This window comes from Diuraphis noxia, unplaced genomic scaffold, assembly GCF_037042655.1.
Source record: "Diuraphis noxia isolate RWA-SAM2 unplaced genomic scaffold, SU_Dnox_SAM2 contig0001, whole genome shotgun sequence".
Taxonomy (NCBI): Eukaryota; Metazoa; Arthropoda; class Insecta; order Hemiptera; family Aphididae; genus Diuraphis; species Diuraphis noxia.
Genome location: NW_028301711.1, coordinates 19,693,543 through 19,716,430, shown reverse-complemented (window position 1 = coordinate 19,716,430; position 22,888 = coordinate 19,693,543). Strand labels below are relative to the sequence as shown.

At 28.9% G+C, this 22,888-nt stretch overlaps 3 protein-coding genes across 3 annotated transcripts; 2 read left to right on the top strand and 1 right to left on the bottom strand.

Moving 5' to 3' along the window:
- Positions 1–1,188: 1,188 nt before the first annotated feature.
- Positions 1,189–6,166, bottom strand: LOC149060240 (uncharacterized). The gene is made up of 3 exons (XM_089220340.1): positions 5,426–6,166; positions 1,381–1,566; positions 1,189–1,302 (listed from the first exon to the last, which is right to left on the bottom strand). Exons 1-3 carry the CDS (start codon positions 6,090–6,092, stop codon positions 1,196–1,198), a joined length of 960 nt encoding a protein of 319 aa, XP_089076466.1. The 5' UTR covers positions 6,093–6,166; the 3' UTR covers positions 1,189–1,195.
- A 2,052-nt stretch (positions 6,167–8,218) lies between these two features.
- LOC149060238 (zinc finger MYM-type protein 1-like) lies at positions 8,219–11,611 on the top strand. Its single transcript, XM_089220431.1, has 3 exons — positions 8,219–8,369; positions 8,444–8,577; positions 11,363–11,611. Exons 1-3 carry the CDS (start codon positions 8,303–8,305, stop codon positions 11,573–11,575), a joined length of 414 nt encoding a protein of 137 aa, XP_089076557.1. The 5' UTR covers positions 8,219–8,302; the 3' UTR covers positions 11,576–11,611.
- Positions 9,208–11,107, top strand: LOC149060239 (zinc finger MYM-type protein 1-like). The gene is made up of 7 exons (XM_089222976.1): positions 9,208–9,253; positions 9,333–9,366; positions 9,418–9,528; positions 9,668–9,893; positions 10,060–10,312; positions 10,448–10,702; positions 10,800–11,107. The coding sequence occupies exons 1-7, from the start codon at positions 9,208–9,210 to the stop codon at positions 11,105–11,107; spliced, it is 1,233 nt and encodes a 410-aa protein (XP_089079102.1).
- Positions 11,612–22,888: the final 11,277 nt, after the last annotated feature.

Here is a 22,888-nt window from a genome sequence, read left to right as displayed (position 1 = left end):
ATAATGAAATTAAAGTTAATGATAATCATAAGACTAATATATAATATAAGGCTTATAATGGTTTTAAATATATTCTTAGTGTTATCGATACATTTTCTAAATATGTTTATTCAACACCTTTGAAGACAAAGTCTGGATTGGAAGTATCTGAAGCATTTTCACAAATATTTAAATATATTGTACCAAAAAAATTACATGTTGATAAAGGAAAAGAATTTTATAATAAAGATTTAAAACAATTACTAAACAAATATAACATAACAATGTATAGTACTGGTACTGATAAAAAGAGTTCTATGATCGAACGTTTTAACCGTACATTAGGTGATAAATTAAAGAAAGTACTTTATTTAAATAATGTATGGATCTCTGAATTGCCGAAGATTATTAAGACATATAACAATACATACCATAGAACACTAAAAATGGAACCTGTTGAAGTTAATAAGAATAATGAGTATGATTTACTTAATAGTGTTTATAGCTATGATAAATAGGTAGTTTTAATATTGTATAAATAAAGTTTGTAAATAAATCAAGAATCTTACTGTATAGTTGCGAGTTATTGAAAAGGTTTTTATTTGCATGTACTTTTTGGTGCTTACTAGTGGATGATGTGGAACGCTGAAGTACATCAGTCATAGATTTTGAAGTAAAATTTAACTCAGTTTTTTTGTTATTCATTAATTTTGAATCAGATATTGATTCTACTCTTATCTTTCCGATTGGTGAGCTTATTACACAAATATCTGGAGCTAAAAAATAACATATAATAACTTATACCGGGTGATTCTTTTATCATTGAACACTCATTATTTCAAAAATTATTAATGTTTTTGAAAATATTATTTTACATAGTTTAAGGTTGTTAAAAAACCAACGTTTTTATTAAAAAATTATGTTTTTAAATATACCATATGTAATATTAAAATTATTTTTTAAGATCAGCATTTTTCAAACGTAAATGGCCACGCGACCTACTTAATACTTAAAAACAATTACCATCAGTTAGTCAAAAAAAAAGATCAGCATTTTAGTAATTAAAATATAATTTTTTTAATAAAAACGTTGGTTTTTTAACAACTTGAAACTTTGTAAAATAATATTTTCAAAAACATTAATAATTTTTGAAATAATGAGTGTTCAATGATAAAAGAATCACCTGGTATATATATAAGTATAATTCTTCTGGAAATCAATTATCACTCTTACATTTGAGAATGAAATCTGGATCTTTATCGTTACCATCAAATGAGTTAATGCTAAGAGAATCTTCATCGTAAGAATTCAGTTTTTTATTTTCTAAAAATTAAATTAAAATAAGCATTTATTTTATATTATATTAATGGTATTCTAATTTTGGAATTAGAAAATACTAACTAAATACTTTGGATGGTGTTAACAAACTTCTTTCTTTTAATTTAGATTTAGATTTTTTAGGAGAAGGTGAAGGTGAACTTTCTACCACTTTAGCTCGTTGTTTACTTGTTTCTTTTAGTTCTACTTCAGATAAATCAGATGATTCTAGAGCAATATTTGCTTTACGTTTTGCTTCTTCATAAGAATCTGTAAATAAATTTAAATATATAATATATTTTATCAGGTATGTGGATTATACTTATTTTTAGTATTGAGAAATTTAAGAATTTTGACAGGAAAAAATAGAAAATATACAAAATTAAAGTTTAGTTAATGTACCTTATTTTTAAATTCACAGTTATTTTAATTTTAAAAAATGGAATAAAATTTAGTCATCATATAGATTATAGTTCAAAATATAATTACCAGACATAGAACCAAGTTTTCTAGCATTCAACCATTTAAATTCCAATTTATTGGGTAGTGTTTGTTATATTTAATAATTAATAAAGTTTATAATAATTTACTGGAACATTTATGTATTGTATTCTTTTTTGATTAGTGAAAATGCTACATGCCTTCATGCAGTTTTTAATACAATAGTAATATTGATAATGATGATAATAATTACAGTGTTCCCATAACATCCCCCTTTTTAAACATAGGTAACATTCTCAATTTTGATATTAACAAAATAATAACAATTACAATATTAAACAATCTTAAATTCTTATACCTATTAACATTTTTTTTTTTTTTTTTTTTTTTTTTTTTAACATTCTTAAATTTTTATATTATTACATGTATTCCTCTAAATGCTTAGGTTTTTTTATTATCCTCCCACTCTTAGTTTGTGTTCCTTTAACTATTTCCTTTTTATTTTGATTTCCTTTATTTAATTCCTTTTCACTTTTCTTTTGGTTTCCTTTATTTAATTCCTTTTCACTTTTCTTTTTCTCTTGATCCTCTATTTCTGTTTTTTTTATTCTTATTTCAGTATCACTACTATCACCATAATCATATCCAGGATCCCATATTAGGTGTTTTCTGTTTCTTTCAACTGTCTGTCCATTACTTAGTTTAATGACAAATGAATTTGGTCTATTACATACCGAAATCACTTTTCCATGAATGTGTGGTTTCCTATTATCCATATTAACAAAAACATGATAACCTTCCTTTATTGGTATTAGTTTTTTAGCATTTTTATCATATTGTTTTTTATCAATTTTTTGTTTACTAGTTATTGCCTTTTTAACTGAGTTATAGTTAATTTTTCTTGTCCAAATCTTAGGAACAATCCCTCTCACATTCCTATTGAACATTATTTCATTTGGTGTGTAATTTTCATTTAGAATGGGTGTATTTTTCAATTCTAACATCGCTAAATAAATATCTTTTTTGTCTGCTACAACTTTTTTAAATATGTTTTTAACTGTTTGAATATTTCTCTCTGCCATACCATTACTTTGTGGGTACCTAGGACTTGATGTTTTGTGTTCAAAATCCCATTCTTTAGAAAAATTTTTAAAATTACTATTAGAAAATTGTGGTCCATTATCAGATAATAAAACTAATGGTATTCCATATCTTGAAAATATTAATTTTAATTTATTAATTGTTGTTTCACTGCTCATATCCTCAAGTATTTCTATATCCACATATTTACTAAAGTAGTCAATGATTAACAAATATTGCCTGTTTTGATATTGAAAAACGTCAGTACCTACTATTTCCCACGGGTTATCTCCAAAATCTCTAACTGTCATTGGTTCCTTACTATTATTTTTTCTAAAACTCAGACATATTGAACATTTATTTATTTTATCTGTTATTTCTTTAGTCATTTCTGGCCAGAATAAACATTCTCTCGCTTTACTTTTACATTTTTCTATGCTCATATGTGTATAATGTATTTTATCTAACATCTCTTTTCTTAAAGTTTTTGGCACTATTAGGCACTGTCCTTTAAACAATAAACCATCTTTTTCAAATAGTTCTTCTGAGAACGTCAAATATTTTTTTATTTGATCAGGTATATTATTTATAGAAGGCCATCCATTTTTAACAAATTCTAATAACATTTGTAATTCTGTATCCTTCTTAGACTCTTCTTTGAACAGCCTCAATTTGTTTTCAGATATGTTTAATTTCTTTATAATCATATTCACCTGCAATTCTATTTCTGATTCGCATAAATCTATATTGTCTTTTATGTGAGCACGACTCAGTGTATCTGCTATTTTTAAAAATTTACCTGGCTTGTATATTATATTTAAATCATACGCCATTAATTTAATTCTCATTCTTTGTAATCTCGCAGGGGTTTTATCTAGTGGTTTTTTAAAAATTGTTTCTAGTGGTTTATGATCTGATTCTATATTTATATTTTTACCATATATGTATTGTTTAAATCTTTCACAACCATATAAAATAGCTAATAATTCTTTTTCTATTTGTGCATACTGTTTTTGTGTATCATTTAAAGTTTTGGAAGCATATGCTACCGGATAATCATTTTGTAATAATACTGCTCCCAATCCATCTTTTGATGCATCCACCGATAGAGTACATTTTTTATTTAAATCAAAATATTGTAATAAAGGCTCAGAAGTTAAAGCACATTTTAATACATTAAATGCTTTTATTTGAGTTTCACCCCAATACCAATTACAGTCTTTTTTTAATAATTCTCTTAAGGGTACTGCTAGCTGAGACATGTTAGGAACAAATTTTTGTACATAAGTCATCATACCTAAGAATCTTTCTAGATCTTTTTTATTTTTGGGTTCTACCATATTTTCAATAGCTTTTATTTTATTTTTATCAATTTGAATACCCTTTTCTGAAAATATATGTCCTAAAAATTTCACTTCATTAACAGCAATTTGACTCTTTTCTCTATTAAATTTAATCCCCACACTTAATGCTTTATCTAATACTTTTCTTAAAATATCATCATGTTCTTCTTTAGATTTAGCTATAATAATTAAATCATCTATATAGACAAATACATTTTTTATATCTGCAAAAACTCTACTAAATGTTTTATGAAATACTTCTGGGGCTATTTTAATTCCAAAAGGAAGTCTTTTAAACCTATACCGACCAAATGGAGTTATAAATGTTGTCAATTTTGAACTCTTCAGTGTTAATGGGAGTTGCCAAAATCCTTTACTAGCATCTAATACTGTAAATAATTTAGCTCTACTAAATTTAGAAGAGATTTCTTCAAATGTTGGTAAATTAAAATGTTCCCTCAATAGTACCTTATTTAAGTGAAATGGGTCTAAGCAAATTCTTATCCCCTTTTTGTTTTTATTTTTAACAACTACTATTGGATTCACCCATTCTGTTGGTTCTTCTTCTTTAATAATTATATCATTATTTACCATTGTTTCTAACTCTCTTTTTAATTCATCTATAACCGTAAATGGTACTCTACTTGTATACGTAATATTCCCTACAGCTCCAGGTTGTATTTTAAAATCATACTCTTCTACTTTCATGAGTCCTATTCCCTCACTTATTGATTTGTATTTTGGATCATCCATTATGTTTGCATTTACTTCATATAGTTTTTTAACCAAATTTAATTTTATCATTGTTTCAAACCCAATAATTGGTTGACTTTGCTCATCTACTACTATAAAATCTATATATTCAACCATACCATTCTCAAAATAAAATTTTAGTTTACACTTTCCTAACACTTTTATGTAACTTCCGTTGTAATTGCTCAAATTTATTTTAATTTTTTCTATTATTTGTCTATTATCAAACTTCATATAAACATGATTTGGTAATACATTCACCTGAGCACCACTATCTATTTTAAAATGTATCTCTTGATTTTCAATCATACAGTTTATAAACCAGCCTCTATCTACTATCGAATCTACATTTATGTTGCCTAAAAATAATACTTCATCTTCCTTCATTTCAAACACTTTTTTACTGTTCTTTACATTATTATTTTTATTATTCCTCACATATCTGTTTTTTACATACGCTGGATTACCGTTATTTATTTTTTTAAAACACATGTTACTAAAATGATTATTACCTTTACATGTGTGACACTGCTTTCCATATGCCGGACATTCTTTAAAGTTATGTATTTTTCCACACTTTCCACATATAGTCTGCTTTTGTTCTTTTTTGTTCGTTTTCTGGTGTTGAAAAACTGTTTGAACCTCGGTTGGTCGTCCGTTGTTGATTGCTGCTGCTTGCTCCGTTGTTTGCTCCGCTGATTTAGCAATTTCACATGCTTTACTCAGTATTAAATTTGGAGTTCTTAATAGTCGATCTTGTACAATTTTACATTTTACTCCTGCGACAATACGATCTCTGATTAACCTATCACGTAGTAAACCAAAATTGCAATTGTTGCTTAATTGTCGTAGATCTGTTTCAAATTTTTCAAATGTTTCGTCTGCACCTTGCACTCGACTGTTGAATTTGAAAGTCTCTACACTTTCATTTAGCGCTGGCACATAGTATTCATCAAATTTTTTAATTATGGTATCATATGTCCTGTCCTTTTCCGTAAATTCAAAAGTTTCGCTTACTGTTCTTCCTTCGTCACCAATACAATGTAAGAGAATTGCTATTTTTTCTTCTTCTTTTAGTTTAATTGCACCTGATCCTACCATGTAAAGACTGAACACATTTTTCCATCTAGTCCAATCCTTTCCCGATGATAGATCCTTTGGTTGCCGTAATTGGTTCATGGTGATGAGGAAATTGAACTATTATTTTATATTTTTATCCTTTTCGACTGCGCCATGTTATATTTAATAATTAATAAAGTTTATAATAATTTACTGGAACATTTATGTATTGTATTCTTTTTTGATTAGTGAAAATGCTACATGCCTTCATGCAGTTTTTAATACAATAGTAATATTGATAATGATGATAATAATTACAGTGTTCCCATAACAGTGTTCTTTTTTGAATAGCCCAAACTGCATTTATAGTTTATTTGGCCATGCACAAGTACCATGACTGTACCATGTACTTGGTACAGCCTCGACACTATTGTCTTTTGTAAAATGCACGACGACCCACATACTATAGGTATACAATACACATATATTATATTGAAAAAACGACAAAATCTGATTGATATTAAAATAAATTATTTGTTTTGCCACATTATCTAAATCATATATTAAACTAACCAAACCATATCATTACGTTAAATATCAATTAAGTGTATAATTAGTCATTACAATAATTATGAAGGTTTAATTCAAAACTGTTAGATAAAATATTTAAAATTATAAGAAAATTGTAAATAGTTATTTAATGAAAACCTTATTATTTGCATTCCCACTGTAAATATTTGAAGTAAATATTTATGCATAAACTGTATGCTATGTCTCTTAAGTTTAAAATTATATAAGCTATATACAATATACATATGACAGTATATTGATAAAAATTAAGCATAAAATGTTTTAAAAAATTGATTCTGCTTTAGGTAATAGACATAATAGGATATAGTATACTAATATGTTTTAAAATCAAACTATAATATCTGGACGGGCCGGGTGCGTATATTTGTAATACGCGAGCCCGATCACCGAAATAAAAACTACGCGCGCTACACTCACACACCGATCGACCTGTGTATGTGTGTATACGTGTATAGCAGTTCAATAGAGGTGGACGGGATCGCCGAGCAAGACTATTGAACGCTAGTGTGTGGTGGGTGTGTAGGTGTGTATATATGTGGTGTGTGGACTTAAAACTAAAATAAAAGGTAATACGGTTTTTGGTAACTAAGTTGCTGTAATATACAAATAATTTAAAATACACAAAATAATATAAAAATCACAGCAACAAAAAAGGTATAGAAAGACATAATAATATGGCCCTTTTGGCCCAACAGGTAAAAATGTAATAAATATAGGGTGCTGCTATGCGAGCCCCTATATGAAAATATAATATAAATATAAGGCCGCTATTAGAGCGGTATGCAAAATAATAATATAGAGCCGCTATTAGAGCGGTATACAAAATAATAATATATAAAGAAAAACTCACATAATTGGCGGTGCTCGGCTGGCCAGCTGCTACCTATGCCTGGAATAAACTATAATTGACACACACACTATAATATAATAAAAAGAGTGGCAATTAGTGCACACAAATAAAATACAAATTTTTGGCTATTTGAGCCGTAACAATAATATATATATATAATAAAAATGGCAATTCGCGCCCGTAAAGTATACAAAAATAATGCGGCGATTCGCGTCCGCACAAATACAAATAAGCTGGCGATTTGCGCCGAAGAATATAATAAATTTGGCGCTTAGCGCCCGCACAACTAATACTCAAAAATAATAATTTCTGCACGCACACAACAATACGTGCTTCGTGTTGCACACTGGAATCGACTGGCGGCCAGGCCAAGGTAAAAATACCTAATGATTTTTTTTATTACCTACCTAGTTATTATTAGTAACAATAATTAATAATTAATAATTTTATACATCAATTTTTAAGTTTAATTATTAAATAAAATTTAGTTAGAAGCATAGGCGCAAATAGGGAGGGGGCTTAGGGGGTATTAGCACCCCCAATTTTAAAATTAGCACCCTCAAATAATTGTCGTGTTTATGTATCAAAACGTCTAGTTACAAAAAAAAAAATAAACCAAAAACAGTTTATCATAATATTATCATTCGTCAGACACCAGATTATCACTTATCAGTTATCAGAGTATATTGAATGAAACATGTGTTACTCAACAATTGACATTTTTTCGAAGTCTAATCTATTTATAGATCATTATTTATTATTTTCCAATTTTTATCTTCCACTAAACACGGTCGTCGCTGTCGGTTATATTATTATCACGTTCAGCAGCGACTCGAAGCTACGACAATAATATCACGTCATATTTTTTTTTTAATTAAATAGAAAAAAAATGTTTTCAATTTTTAATAAATTAAAAAACAAAAACGTCAATAACAGTGATTCGAATACAACTTCTAGTAAGTATAAATTATAATTTATATTCCAAATTTTCTAACATAAATTATTTTGAATAAACATGAAACACTATTAGACTTAGTAGAACAGCAAAGTGAGCAAGACGTGGATGACAGTTTCAATGTTACAATCCAGGAAACTGAAAAAAATGTTTCATTTCCAGTCGATTTAGGAGATTTGAATTCCGGACCTAAGCAGCCTGTATTACAAGTCAGTATATCTATAAAAATACAATAATGCAATATACATATTATAACTTATAAGATATTTTTAATACCGGCTTTAGGAATATCCATTAACAAGATTTGGATCCCAAAACAGATCATTTTCTTGTAAATATTATTCAGAATAAAATTGGCTAGAATATAGTATAAGTAAGGACTTAGCATTTTGTTTTTGTTGTCGACATTTTGGTCTGGGAAACAATTGTCAAGACACTTTCACAGAGAAAGGCTTTCAAAATTGGAGAAAAGTATTATATTTTATGCATAATAGTTTTGTTATACTTCATTTAATTGTTCTTCGATAACTACCAACTGGTTATTACTTCTAATTAGAGATAGAAATACATGAAATTATGAAATATGAATATTTGTTGACTGTTATAAAAAATTGTATTTTAATTAACGTTCAAATTATTAGACAAATGAAAAATTGAAATTGCATTCTACCCGAAAATATCATATTATGAGTAAATCAAAATTTGAAAGCTACAAAAGTTGAAAATTACAAGGATCAGTTGTAAGTCAGTTATCAGATGGATATAAAAAACAAATTCAAGAAAATCGTTACTACTTTTCACAACTGATTGAAATTTTACTGTATTTGAGTGGGCAAGGTATGGCTTTTAGAGGTCACTCTGAAGAAGAAAATGCCTTGAATCAAGGTATGTAATAATTTTTATTAAAATTAAAAAAATAGAACATTGATAATAAATTATAATTCATCATATTAAAATATTAAAGGTAACTTTAAAGAAGCATGCAAATTATTTGCAAAGTTTGATCAAACATTTTCAAATAAATACAATTGTACTACAAACTATTCTAGTTGGCTGATACAAAATCAACTCTTAAGTATCTGTGCTGAAAATGTCAGAGAGAATATTATTTTGGATGTACAAACAAATGGGTTTTTTGCATTGATGTGTGACGAAGCTAGGTAATTTAAAATTACAAGTACCTGCTATATATATAAAAACCGATGATGACTACTTAAATTGAAATCAGACTGCTGTTGTTGATTACTTATTCATTAGACATTAATTAAATCATACAATTTCTTTTTTTATTTATTAAAGGAGTTTTAAAGGCCAACAGATGTCTGTATGTGTTAGATACACTGTAGGACTAGAAATTCATGAACGGTTCTTGGGATTTTTGGAAGTCTCTAGAGGGCATAATGCTGATTTTCTGGCTACCGAAGTTTTGAAATTTTTAGAACAATCTGGATTAAGTCACTTAAATATAATTGCTCAATTGCATGATGGAGCGGCTGTTATGTTAGGTCATTTAGGAGGTGTTCAGGCAAAAATTAAGGAAAAATACCCCACAGCGATTTTTACCCATTGTATGGCACACCGATTGAACTTGGTTGTGGTTGACATGTGCAAATATATAACGGTATTAATATTTTTATAATTTAGAAAAACAAATTTAATTATAATTTTTTACTATAATTTTATTTATTTAGAGTGCAAGGAGTTTATATAATGCGTTGGAATCAATACATATCTATTTTTCATTTCCTTCAAAAAATATTAAGCTGCAAGACATACAAAATGATTTGGGACTTAAAAATAGATCTATGACCCATTTATCTGACACACGTTGGGTTTGCAGATACAAAAACTGTGATGTGGTTTTAAATAATTTTAAAGCAATTCTACAAGTATTAAATGAAGAAATTGAAGCCAATTCTGACAGGAATGTCAGTCAAGCTATTGGTAAAGTATAAAATGTATTAATTATTTAAACATCTTAATTAAATATTAAAAAATAAATATTAATTGTTGGTGTATAAACTATAAACACTGAATAATGAATAATTTTTTACAAAATATTATTGTTCTTTTTTTTAGGTATTTATTCAACCATAACTAAAGGATTGTTTATTGTGAACTTATTTATTTTTCATGATGTATTGATAGTAATTAATGTACTGAGCAATAAATTACAACAAAAAACCGCAACTCTAGGAAACGCAGCCGGAATTATTAAAGGTGTGATTGAGACTTTTGAAAAAAAAAGAAATGATGATTCATTTTTGGTATTATGGATAAAAATAAAAGAGTTTGCTGACAATCATGACATTTCTTTAGAAGTACCTTTGAAAAGTATGTACCCAGTTAATGAAATGTTTAAGATTTATAATAATGTCTACTGTCATAGAATTGCACACATTTTTACCATTACTTACTCTTGTGTTTTTAGATTCCAAAAGAATAAGAAAAGAACCACACAGCTTGAAAGAATTTTATCTAACTACATCAACATCTGGTGATAATGAAAGTCTTGATGATTCTGTTGAAAAATATTGGAAAAATCAAGTATATTTTGTTATACTTGATACTGTAATAATTAATTTAAAGAAACGTTTTTCTGATGAAAGTTTGATATTGGCTTCTGCTGTAGATAACTTTTTCTTGATGAATTTTGATGAAAGTCAACCATTTATTAACCATTTTAAAGTAAAAATAAATATTAATAAATTTCTAGCTAACAATATTGTACGTTTATAACATTGCATTACTTTGTATACAATTCCAGGCTTTATTTAATATTCAAACTGAATCACTCAAAGCAGAAATGATGGTTACAAAAAATTGTCTAAAACAGATAAACAAAGATTTTGATTTGATACACTTAAAAACTATAATAGAAAAAAATGTTTATCCAAATGTATACAAGTTATTACAGGTAATTTATCAACCTTTTTTAGTATATTATAACTAAAATTAATTATAAAATAGTAATGAAGAATGTATCAATTTTAGGTGGCACTCACACTACCAATTAGTTCTGCAACATGCGAACGATCGTTTTCTGCTTTACGCAAGATAAAGTCATGGCTTAGAGTTTCAATGGGCCAGGAAAGATTAACGGATTTGTCAATTCTATATATAGAAAAAGATTTGACAAAATTAATTAATGTTAATAAAGTTATTGACTCATTTGCAGAAAAAGACAGGCGTATTAATCTTGTATAAACTTATACATAATTCTTATTTCTGTAAATTGTAAAACTTATGGCTTTTGTATTAATTTTCAAAAATTTAATAAACTAAATATTCAAGGTTAAATTGTTATAAAACATTTTTGCTCGAAAAACTAAAAAGTCATTAATGCCTCATAGTTATAATTTAATTTTAATTTAAGAAAATTGCAGAAAATGCAGAGCTTAAGCACCCTCAGTTTTTTTATTGAAATTGCGCCTATGGTATAATATTTACATATTATTAATAGTGTTAACAGTGTTTGACATAAGGTAAAATTAACAGTCTGAATGGAATATTGGTATGGCAAAAATTTCTTTTTCGACATTAATGACCATTATTTTATATTTAAAATAATTACATCAGATGAAATGTTTTCAACTTTATAGATATCTAACAAGTCAGTAGAAAGGGGATTAATGTAAGCTGGACTTTTGTTAATGAAATATTGACCTACAATAACTGGGACTTTCTTATTATTAAGTTGTTTATTAGCAAAGTTTATACATTTTACTATTTTACCACAATTAGTCATTAGGTAACTTTCTCGATCAACAGTAGTATTTAACATAAAATTACTAAAATGTAAACAATGATATTGAGGACCTATTATATCCTTGGAAAAGGGACCCATAGAATGCATTTTTTTAAACATAAAGTTATCTTTATTCAAAATAGGTTTTTTGGATTTTATTTTTTTTTGGAAAATTACACTGTTCTTCGTACCTATGGATAAACTGCTGTAATGGTTTTTCATGTTTACGAAGTGCAGATTTTAATACTTTCATATAATTTTCAAAAGGGTAACAACTGCACTGATCTAATGGGCCAAAATTATGATAGTCAGTTATAAGATGAAGAATTCTGTGAACATTGTGTGACACATTGTAATTTCCGTAAATCTGATCAAAGGTCATCACAAAATATTCAATTAATTGTTGTGCATATTCGGTAAAATTACTTTTGTTTGGACTTAATAAAATTATCATGGCCACATTTAAGGACATAAAATAAACATAGCAATCATGAGACAATATATTCTTTAGAACAAAATGCCCTAGATAAACTAAAAACAATCGAAATTCGGTTGCTTTCCATTGAAGAAAACTTTGGATTTCTCGAGGCTTTCTTGAAAATTCGCAAGGGATGGAAGATCTTATGTGTGATAACCGTGAAGTAATTTCATTTGTCATTCTACCAGAAAGACGCACATTTAATGGACCTTTCGATACCCAAAATGAAATATTTTACGCATTATTCTTAGATTAGTTAAATGCATATAATCCAATACAAATGATTTAGTAATATCCAAGTTTGGGATTTTAGTAATAATAGATATGTTTGGGGATGTATGAAATTCTTCATGTACAACATTACGATAATCATAATCATTTTTCATGGCTGACTCAGTTTTACAATACGGAAAATAAACCCTATTATTTATATAATCACCTTCGATTAAACATTGAGTTCATGAAGAGAACCCAGAATGACCTTTAATTTTAAGAATAAAACTTTTAGCAGGAACATCACAACATAAAAGATCAAATATAATTTTAAAGTGTTTATCACTTATATCTAAACCATTAATAGATAAATGTACAGCTTCATTTACAAAATCTAATATAAAATCATAACTGTCTTTAGGCTTAGCATCACCGTGAAACAATCATGCCTTTTCAATACAGAAAGTAAACCATTCACGTCGTTCAAAGGTATTTTGTACTCAACTGCCCAAGTAGCTAAATCATCCTTAAAGTCTACTACGGGTAATGGCTCTTGCTCAATATCAGTAATAGGTTCGATAACATTTGCAGGTGGATCAATAAAATTTGAAGGTTCACTATCAACATTTAAGGTAGCATCACATGAACTGAAAGTCATAAACCCCATAGGATTATCATAAGAAGATATAGTATTATCAGCAGTATTATCACATTTGAACATTTTGATGTAAAAGGATGGTTTTCAGTTGTACTAATTATCATGTCTAAACATTCTTTTATTTGTCTCCTTTTAGTACGACTACTTTTAATCATTTTTAATACAAATAATATGAAAATTGTAGGAATATTTTGATAGGAACAAATTAGTTTACATACAATTTACATTAATAATATATTAATATGACAATACATATTATGCTTACGTGACTGCAAACTGTAGAATAAATTATTTTTAAGGAAACACTAAAATGAAAAATATATAAGTAGATTTATTAGTTTAACAAATAAAACATTTTAAATAAAAACTCAATACTCACATTTGCATCAAATATTTTTTGAAGAAATTTTACAGGTTAATTGCCAATAATTCCAAGCTAAAATTAATTATAAAATCAATAAATAATCAAAATATTTTGCATTTGGCTACATGTAATAAATTCAATTAATTATAAACTACTTTTTACATTGTATATAAATTATATTACTATAAAGATAAGGATTTTAACTCAGATTTGTTATTTTATCTAGCTATGGCATAATAAATTAAATTTTTCTAAATAGATACCAACTACGAATCTAGGAAAAAAAGCAACGGAAAAAAAAGCAATGAAAAAAAAGCAAATGAAAAAAATATAAACTAATAATTTAAAATTTAACTAAAAATATAAAAATAAATGCATATTGCATAAATATTGCGTCAATATAAAACATAAATAATGTATCATAATATAATTTATAATATAAGCCTTAGATATAGATATAGATATAGCTAGATATAGCTAATAAAAAATTTGGTAGATCACGCTGCTCATCTCTATATTCTTCACATATTTTTTCATATTTAGTAATTTGTTTATCCGTACTCAAAACTGCTGGACACTTTAATGAAGACATTTTTGAACATCGCCATTTAATTAATTCACAAGTTTCATAGTATAACGTATACATATGACCATCAAGACAAATTTTTTTTTGTTAGATTTAATTATTTCCATTGTTTCTGGTAAAATAAGAGAACAGTCGAGAACACAGCATAACAAGGCGTACTAACATATTAAAGCAAAATTCCAATATAATATTATTGTTGATATTTTATCAATAAATTATTGAAAACCCGAAAACCTAAATTACCTATTTATCCATCATCTGTCCTTGAATCATTATAAGATAAGTTTGAAATATGATTTTGACATTTTTATTATAGTCCCTCGTATATAGGAGGTATTTAATCGCAAATAATCACTTGATTAGTGTCTCGTGGTTTCGAGTCGGTTGTCAGGGAAAGCCGCATGAGTTTTGACGAGCATCCACAGTTTATAAAGGAAGACAGACTTTAACACAATAATAATAAATCACAATTACATATCCAAGGTTTTAATTAAATTGTTTTTAAATAGGCAACTACTACATATTATACGTAAAGGCGGAACCACGATGTAGATAAAACGGTGTAGTCACTATCAATGATACGTATGAGAAATAAATGAGTACCATTTTTACGGCAGTTTAGTTACAGAATTGTCCACCAGGAAGAGCTAAGAAGGCCGATTTGAAAATATTTTATAAGCAATATTGTCTATTTAAGTATATTTGTTTTGAATAATATGCATATTATTAACAAATTGATGAACATTGCTTATTTATATTTTATTATTATATAGTAACACACTACCTATAGTAGAAACATAACCCACACCTACCTAAAACTAGTAAAACTTATTATTTTTAAACATTTTTCATATTGTGCTAATATGCCCAACAAATGTTTTGTTCCCGCATGCAAGTCTAGTTACTTAAGTAATACTAAAATATTAAAATCAGCAGGGAAGAATGTACCAGTCATGTTCCATCCACCAAGAGTAACACTTACCCGATAGTTATTGTTTTGTTTTAAATAATAATAATATTTTGTATACTTAATTATGTACTGTAACATACCTCTAACGAAACTTAACACGTTGACCACCGAGAGGAAGCCTGCGTCCACAAATTTTTTTATTATTCTACTGATCTTTATATAACATTTTTTTTAAGACAAAAGAAAACTATACAATACAAAAACAAAATAAATATATAAAAAGCTACATAACAACTAATACAGGTATTCTGGTATAAACATGAACGTTTTAAAATTATTTATCTTGCAGGATATTAACATTGTTAGATTTATTAAGTTATTTTTAAGGAAAAAATAACAAAGAAAAAGGTAACTAATTAGGTAACAAAGTAATGCATTTATTTACCAATGCATATTGTTCTTCCAGTAAAAGTGGTCGTGACTCGAGAGAGGAATAGAGAATCCTTCCATTCTTCACTTTAGTTATTATTTTTACGTCAATAGTATTATAAATTATAATATTATAAAGTGCATATTTGATTATATTTATTATAAATTTGAATGAATATTGAATACTAAAGTCTGAAATTTTAAAACTTTACCGTGGATAATACGCAAAACGGCATTATAGGCCTAATACGGCCTTCTCTATAGCAGCCGGTTGTTGATCGGCCTTTTTAGCGCTACCTGGCGGAAGGCGCGCAAACCAAAGTGCCGTCAGATATGGACTCACTTTTGAGCTCGAGTGACTACACCGTTTTATCTACATCGTGGGCGGAACCTTTTTTAAATAGTTTGCTAAATAGTACCAAATTATTTTAAAAAATAAACATTAGGCTTCTCACTGATTAAATAAAGTTAGTTGAGTTTTAAATATTTTTGAAAAAACAAAAATGGGTCTTGCTTTTTTTTCCTTTTGTTTTTTTTCATTTGCTTTTTTTTCCTTTTGCTTTTTTTTCACTGCTTTTTTTCCGTTGCTTTTTTTTCACTGCTTTTTTTCCGTTGCTTTTTTTTCAATTGCCTTTTTTTCCCATTACTACCAACTACCTATACCTATATCCTTTACATAAATATATTGAAAACTGTTTTATATCTTGAACCGATTAATTGATTTTACAATAAAATGTTTTATTCTGAGTCATCATCTTTTGGGGCAGTAAAGTATTAAACAATATATAGAGAAACATTATGTTGAGGTACTTGGTTGTAGCTGAGGTCCAATAAAAATATCACAATTGTTGTGATTCTAATTTAAAAATAATAAATAAATATAATATATACTTATGTATTAGATCCCTAGATTAATATTCAATAATGTACATAATTTATAAATATGTAAGGGGCAATGCAAGTCAAATACCTATAACTAAGATTTAAAAAAATCATAATAATTGTAAAAAATAATTATTAAGTAAAGAGTACAACAATAATTTCCCTAGGGATTTGCTATTGTTTAAAAATTATTATCACACTTTTCCTATTCAATACAATTATAAATACAAATTTATAAAAACTACAGTATCAAATAAAATAATTATTGGTAGGTAAATAGCTAACATTGTCATGTTACCGTATTACATAAGCATATGCCTATGCATATTATCATATTATATTATTATTTATTACTAGTCAAATTCACTTTTTTGTATTTTTTATTTATTACCTAATAATTTGTTTTTGTGTTATAACCTAAACATGGCAAAGGCTGAAACATATAGTTACTATTATTATACTAATAATTGTATTTAACATTGGATTTTGTAGATAAAATTTTATTTTATTAATAATCATAATACCTTTTTAAAATTAATTATTAAGAAATATTAATCAAATTAAGATTTAATTTTAAGTTAAATTTATATAGAATGCCCAACCCAAACTTAAAATCATTATATTTCCAATTCCAATTTTTTTTCTTTTAAACTATTATTGTGGTACCCTTCTAATTATATAACAGTACCCAAAACAATAACACATTAATATTCTCAGATACCTATGCATACTTAGTTAATAGATACTTTACACTTTTGCATTCCCCTTTTATTTAATTTCCAATTCCAGTACCATTATTAACATATTATGTATGTTTGTATGCTGGTTTTTCTTATAATATTTTAACTGTGAGTAAACAGATATAAAACATTACAATTTAAAAGCGATTACATAACCTGATTAAAATTAAAACATTGTAAAAAAACCAACCTACTTACACAAATAATGTTTTAACTTAAAGGTTAGATTAGTTTACTTATTATTCCAGGTCCGCGTAGGACATAAAAACATAATAAAACGTAGGTATTAGGTAAACTGATCTTTTCTGAACACAGACAAGACAATCTAAGTCTAAATATTTCTAAAAAACAGAAACAAAATAAAAACCTTTATAACCACTATGTAAATATTTGGTTCTGAAAATTCTGACAAACGTAAATTTGATAGGCAATACATGTATAGTACCTATGTAAGACGGCAAGACGCAACAATAAATTGTGTGTGTGTCATTCACGTCCTTATAATAAACTTATATACCTACTGTGATATTATTACTATTATCATTATCACTATCATTATCATACTATTACTTTTCTACTCATGTTAGAGGTTATGGTTTTTTTATTGAGTTGTCTAGTTGTTTTGTGTGTGAATGTGGGAAGCACGTCGTTCCTAACTGTATTATGTATTATGTATGTATTTTGAAGTTATTGAAAGTTGTATTTATTTCTTACATCAGAAGTGGGATAGAGAACGAATGTTAATTATGGATGGTCAGATGAATGCGGATAAAAATGTCGACGGTGAGACGCAGTAATCTACGGATGAAGTGAATCGTGTGATCTTCGGCCAGAGTTCTCAGAACACTCAGAGCCATGTAAAGGAAGACGGGAACACGATTTTGATGCAGACATTACTCAAACAGAATGAGTTACTAATGAGGATGTTAGCGATAAAGGAGAAACCGCCAGAGGAGGTATACGCTCCACCGGACTTGTCAAAAATACTACCAACGTTTGATGGTAAGTGTAAGCCCCACGAAGCGGCGGATTGGTTGAGCACGCTCTGTGGAGTGGCGTCATTACATTGTTGGTCGGATGCACTCAAGTTGGAGGCGGCGAGAGTAAACGTGGATGGTCCAGCCCGCCAATGGTATATTGGGCGAATATTCAATTCATGGGCAGAATTTGAACAGCAGTTTAAAGCAACGTTCTTCAGAAAGGTTAATACGGGCAGTCGATGGAAGGCATTGGCAGCGCGGGTACAAGGTAAAAACGAAAGTATTCTAGACTACTTCCACGAAAAGGTTCGACTTTGTCGAGATTTGGAATTAGATTTGTTTGATACCAAGGAACAGTTATTAGACGGTATCCAGTCGAAAGAATTATTTCAATATTTGTTAAGCCGTACTCATAATGACGAGAATGAGTTACTATTTGACATTATGGACTACATGCGGTTAGTGGAGCACAGAAATGTTTGATTTCAAAATAAAATAGTTTTGTCCAATTCAAATGAGAAGCAGTGGCCCAGAGGAGAAAGTCCTAAGCCCAAAGTGGAAAGTTCGAGTAGGAGTCAAAAGGGTGTTGAGACAGCAACAAGCCGGATATGTTACAACTGTGGATCCAGAACACACATTGCGCCAAGTTGTCCCAGTCCAGTAAGACCAAAAGGAGCATGCTACGGTTGCGGTTCAACAGCACATCAGCGATCAGTGTGTCCGGAACGTGATCAGAAAAATAGGAATGACACAAATGAAGAATCTCGACGACAGAACGAGTGGCAGCATAGTGGATCAGCAGGAGAGATCAGACTGTTAGAGCCAGCATATAATGTAAGGGTAAGTATAATATTATGTAACGAGACTGTTACTGTTAATGCATTGGTAGATAGTGGTAGCCCAATTTCTTTGATTAAGTCTCATCTTATCCGGGCTAGTGAACGAAAACCGTTTAATAATGATATTTTTATTTCGGGTATCAACGGGTCTCAATTGAATATTGAAGCGGTTACTAATGCTACGGTTTTATTAGTTGATTATGATTTAAGTAAGAAACAAATATTTTATGTGGTAGATGATCAGACTATGTTATCCGAATGTTTATTGGGTAGAGGTTTTATTAAGGGGATGAATATTTGGTTTGGTGAAGATGGTAGGATTATGGTAAATTCGAAGCAAGAACGGTGTAATGGTAATGACTTCTTGGTTGATTTAGGGTTAATAGAGTATGAGTTGGAAGATGAGGTGGAGTTGAACATAGGTGAGGTATCATTTAGTGATAGATGTAAGTTGAAAAAAATATATGATAACTGTTACTCAAAGGTGTTAAAGCCAGAGACTCCTGAGATAAACTACGAAGTTAATATAAGTTTAAAAGACCACACTCCTTTTAATTACCAACCTCGACGATTATCATATGTAGAGAGGAACGCAGTGAAGGATATAATTTGTGAGTTTTGAATCAGAATTTTGTTTTCCCATAGTATTAGTCAAAAAGTAAGATAATACATATCGAATATGTGCGGATTTGAGAGAATTAAATAAAAGAGTTGTGAAAGAACATTACCCGATTCCACATATAGATGATCTATTAGATAATTTAAGAGGGAAGATCTTCTTCACAAAGTTAGATTTAAAGAATGCCTATTTCCATGTGAAAGTATCGGAACAGTCGTCCAGATATCTCTCTTTTTCAACATTTTTGGTGCAATATGAGTATGTCCGATTGCCTTTTGGGTACTGCAATAGTCCCTCAGCATTCATGAGATATATTGAAACAGTATTTAGGGAATTAATAAGGTCTGGAAAGTTATTAGTTTATTTAGATGATTTGTTGATAGTCACATAAACTATAGCAGAAAATTTGGAAATAATAGAATCGGTATTAGTAGCATGTAATAATAACTTACTTGAATTGAGGGAAGATAAATGTTTTTTTCTGCAGTCAAGGATAACATATTTGGGTTATGTGGTGGATAAGGATGGAGTGAGACCTGATCCGGCTAATGTAGCAGCAGTGACACAATTCCCAATACCTAAAACAATAGCCAATGTACACAGCTTTGTAGGGCTAGTCAGTTATTTTAGGAGATTTATTGAAAACTTTTCCATCTTGGCAGCACCACTGTATGCGCTGTTAAGGAAGGGAGCTCAATTTAAGTTTGGGGAGAAGGAGTCACAGGCCTTTGAGTTGTTAAAGAATAAGTTGGTGCAAATGCCGATTTTGGCATTATATTCCCCGTCAGCTGAAACCTAGGTGCATTGTGATGCTAGTGCATTGGGTTATGGAGTGATCCTATTACAGAAACAGAAAGACGGTTTAATGCATCCTGTGTTTTATTATAGTAAGAGAACCACTGAGGTAGAAGCTAAATATCATATCTATGAATTGGAGTGTTTGGCATTAGTGTATGCAGTGAAGCATTTTCATGTTTATCTCAATGGTATTAAGTTCAAAGTGTTCACTGATTGTGAAAGTTTTAAGTTGACTATGAACAAGAAAGATATAAACCCTCGGATTGCAAGATGGGCGTTGTTATTTCAGAATTATGATTTCAGTATTGAACATCGTACAGGAAGTAAAATGAAACACGTTGACGCATTAAGTCGGAATACCAATATATTAATGTTGTATGAAAATACTTTTGAACAAACGTTGTCGATTAAACAAATTGAAGATAAAGATATTAACAAGTTAAAAGAGCGGTTGAAGAAATGTGAGGATAAGTACTTTGAAATGAGAAATGGTTTAGTATATAGGAAGTATAAAAGTGAGTTGTTGTTTTACGTCCCTAGTAGCATGGAGGATAATGTGATAAGATCGGTGCATGAAGAATATGGTCATTTGGATGTAGAAAAAACCAGTGAAATAGTGTTGAGAACATTTTGGTTTCCTAATTTGAGAGAAAAAGTGAAAAGTTTTATTTCAAATTGCTTAAAATGTATTTCATATTCTCCAGTATATGGTAAGAAGGAAGGTGAGTTGCACCCTATTCCTAAGACTCCAATACCGTTTGATACAATCCATATCGATCACTACGGTCCACTTGAGAAGACTGGTAAAAAAAATAAATACTTGTTTGTAATCATTGATGCATTTACAAAATTTGTTAGGTTATATCCTTGTAAAACAACTAACACGGTAGAAGTAATTAAGCATATGAATGACTACTTCAGGTGTTATAGTATACCTAGAATGGTAATATCTGACAGAGGTTCAACGTTCACATCTAATGCATTTAGAGAATTCTTAGCCCAGAAAAAAATAGATTTGGTATTAGTGGCAACGGCAACACCCCGGGCAAATGGTCAGGTTGAGAGAGTAAACCGTTGTATAACCGCAATGCTGGAAAAAAAGACAGTAGATTTCAATAGGTGGGACAGGGTACTGCATGAGGTCGAGTACGCATTGAACAATATGTTATGTGCTTCGACGGGTGAAGCCCCATCTAAGTTACTATTTGGAGTGTATCAAGGGGATACGGTGGAAGGTGAGTTTAGGAGGTTATTGGTGGAAGTAGATAAGGACAGGAATTTGGAGGAAATAAGAAAAGAGGCTAAGGACAAGATAGTAAAAAATCAATTATTTAACAAAAAATATTATGATGAGAAACATAAGAAACCTACTTTATATAAAAAAGGAGATTTTGTTGTAATTAAAAATACAGATGTTAGTGTGGGGGTGAATAAAAAATTAATACCAAAATTTAAGGGCCCATATATAATAGACAAAGTGTTACTAAATGATAGATTTATAGTCAAAGACGTTGAAGGTTTTCAGCACACTCAGGTGCCTTATGAAGGAGTCATTAGCTCAGATAACATGAGACATTGGGTTAGGAGCTTGGAGAAATGATCCTTTCTTATATTTCATGTGTTGTGATTATGTTATTATGTATTGATGTTTATATTAAAATGTACTGTTTACTTATTATTTATTTTTTTTTTGTGGTTAATTAATATTTTATGTATGATGTACTATTATGAATGTAATATCATATTATGTATTGTTATAATATTGTCGGATGTTATTAAAAATTATGATGTTAAGTTAAAGATATTGTGTAATGATCCCAGAGACTGGGATAGGTCAGGATGGCCGAGCTGTGATATTATTACTATTATCATTATCACTATCATTATCATACTATTACTTTTCTACTCATGTTAGAGGTTATGGTTTTTTTATTGAGTTGTCTAGTTGTTTTGTGTGTGAATGTGGGACGCACGTCGTTCCTAACTGTATCATTATGTATGTATTTTGAAGTTATTGAAAGTAATAATTCGTTGTAAGTGAAAGTTGTATTTATTTCTTACAATACAATTAAAATAACTTAAGATTTTACTTACCAAAACTACTGGAATTTTAAAACTGAATAACGTTTTTGACGTCCGACGACAAAAGTACAAAGTAATGAAACGATAAAAAATCGAAATTATACGAGTGCAGTTTAAGTAGTACCATAGATAGACAAGTATACAGCAATGAGTGAGAGTAGTCGAGTAGTGAGACATCAATACATCATTCGTCC

Coding starts and splice junctions, on each gene's coding strand:
- LOC149060238 (XM_089220431.1), top strand. CDS start 8,303: ATGTTTTCAATTTTTAATAAATTAAAAAACAAAAACGTCAATAACAGT. Junction 8,370..8,443: donor TGATTCGAATACAACTTCTA/GTAAGTATAAAT, acceptor AAACACTATTAG/ACTTAGTAGAACAGCAAAGT. Junction 8,578..11,362: donor CTAAGCAGCCTGTATTACAA/GTCAGTATATCT, acceptor TATCAATTTTAG/GTGGCACTCACACTACCAAT.
- LOC149060239 (XM_089222976.1), top strand. CDS start 9,208: ATGGCTTTTAGAGGTCACTCTGAAGAAGAAAATGCCTTGAATCAAG. Junction 9,367..9,417: donor GCATGCAAATTATTTGCAAA/GTTTGATCAAAC, acceptor AAACTATTCTAG/TTGGCTGATACAAAATCAAC. Junction 10,313..10,447: donor GAATGTCAGTCAAGCTATTG/GTAAAGTATAAA, acceptor TCTTTTTTTTAG/GTATTTATTCAACCATAACT.
- LOC149060240 (XM_089220340.1), bottom strand. CDS start 6,092: ATGAACCAATTACGGCAACCAAAGGATCTATCATCGGGAAAGGATTGG. Junction 1,567..5,425: donor GCAGTGTCACACATGTAAAG/GTAATAATCATT, acceptor ATTTATTTACAG/ATTCTTATGAAGAAGCAAAA. Junction 1,303..1,380: donor AACACCATCCAAAGTATTTA/GTTAGTATTTTC, acceptor TTTAATTTTTAG/AAAATAAAAAACTGAATTCT.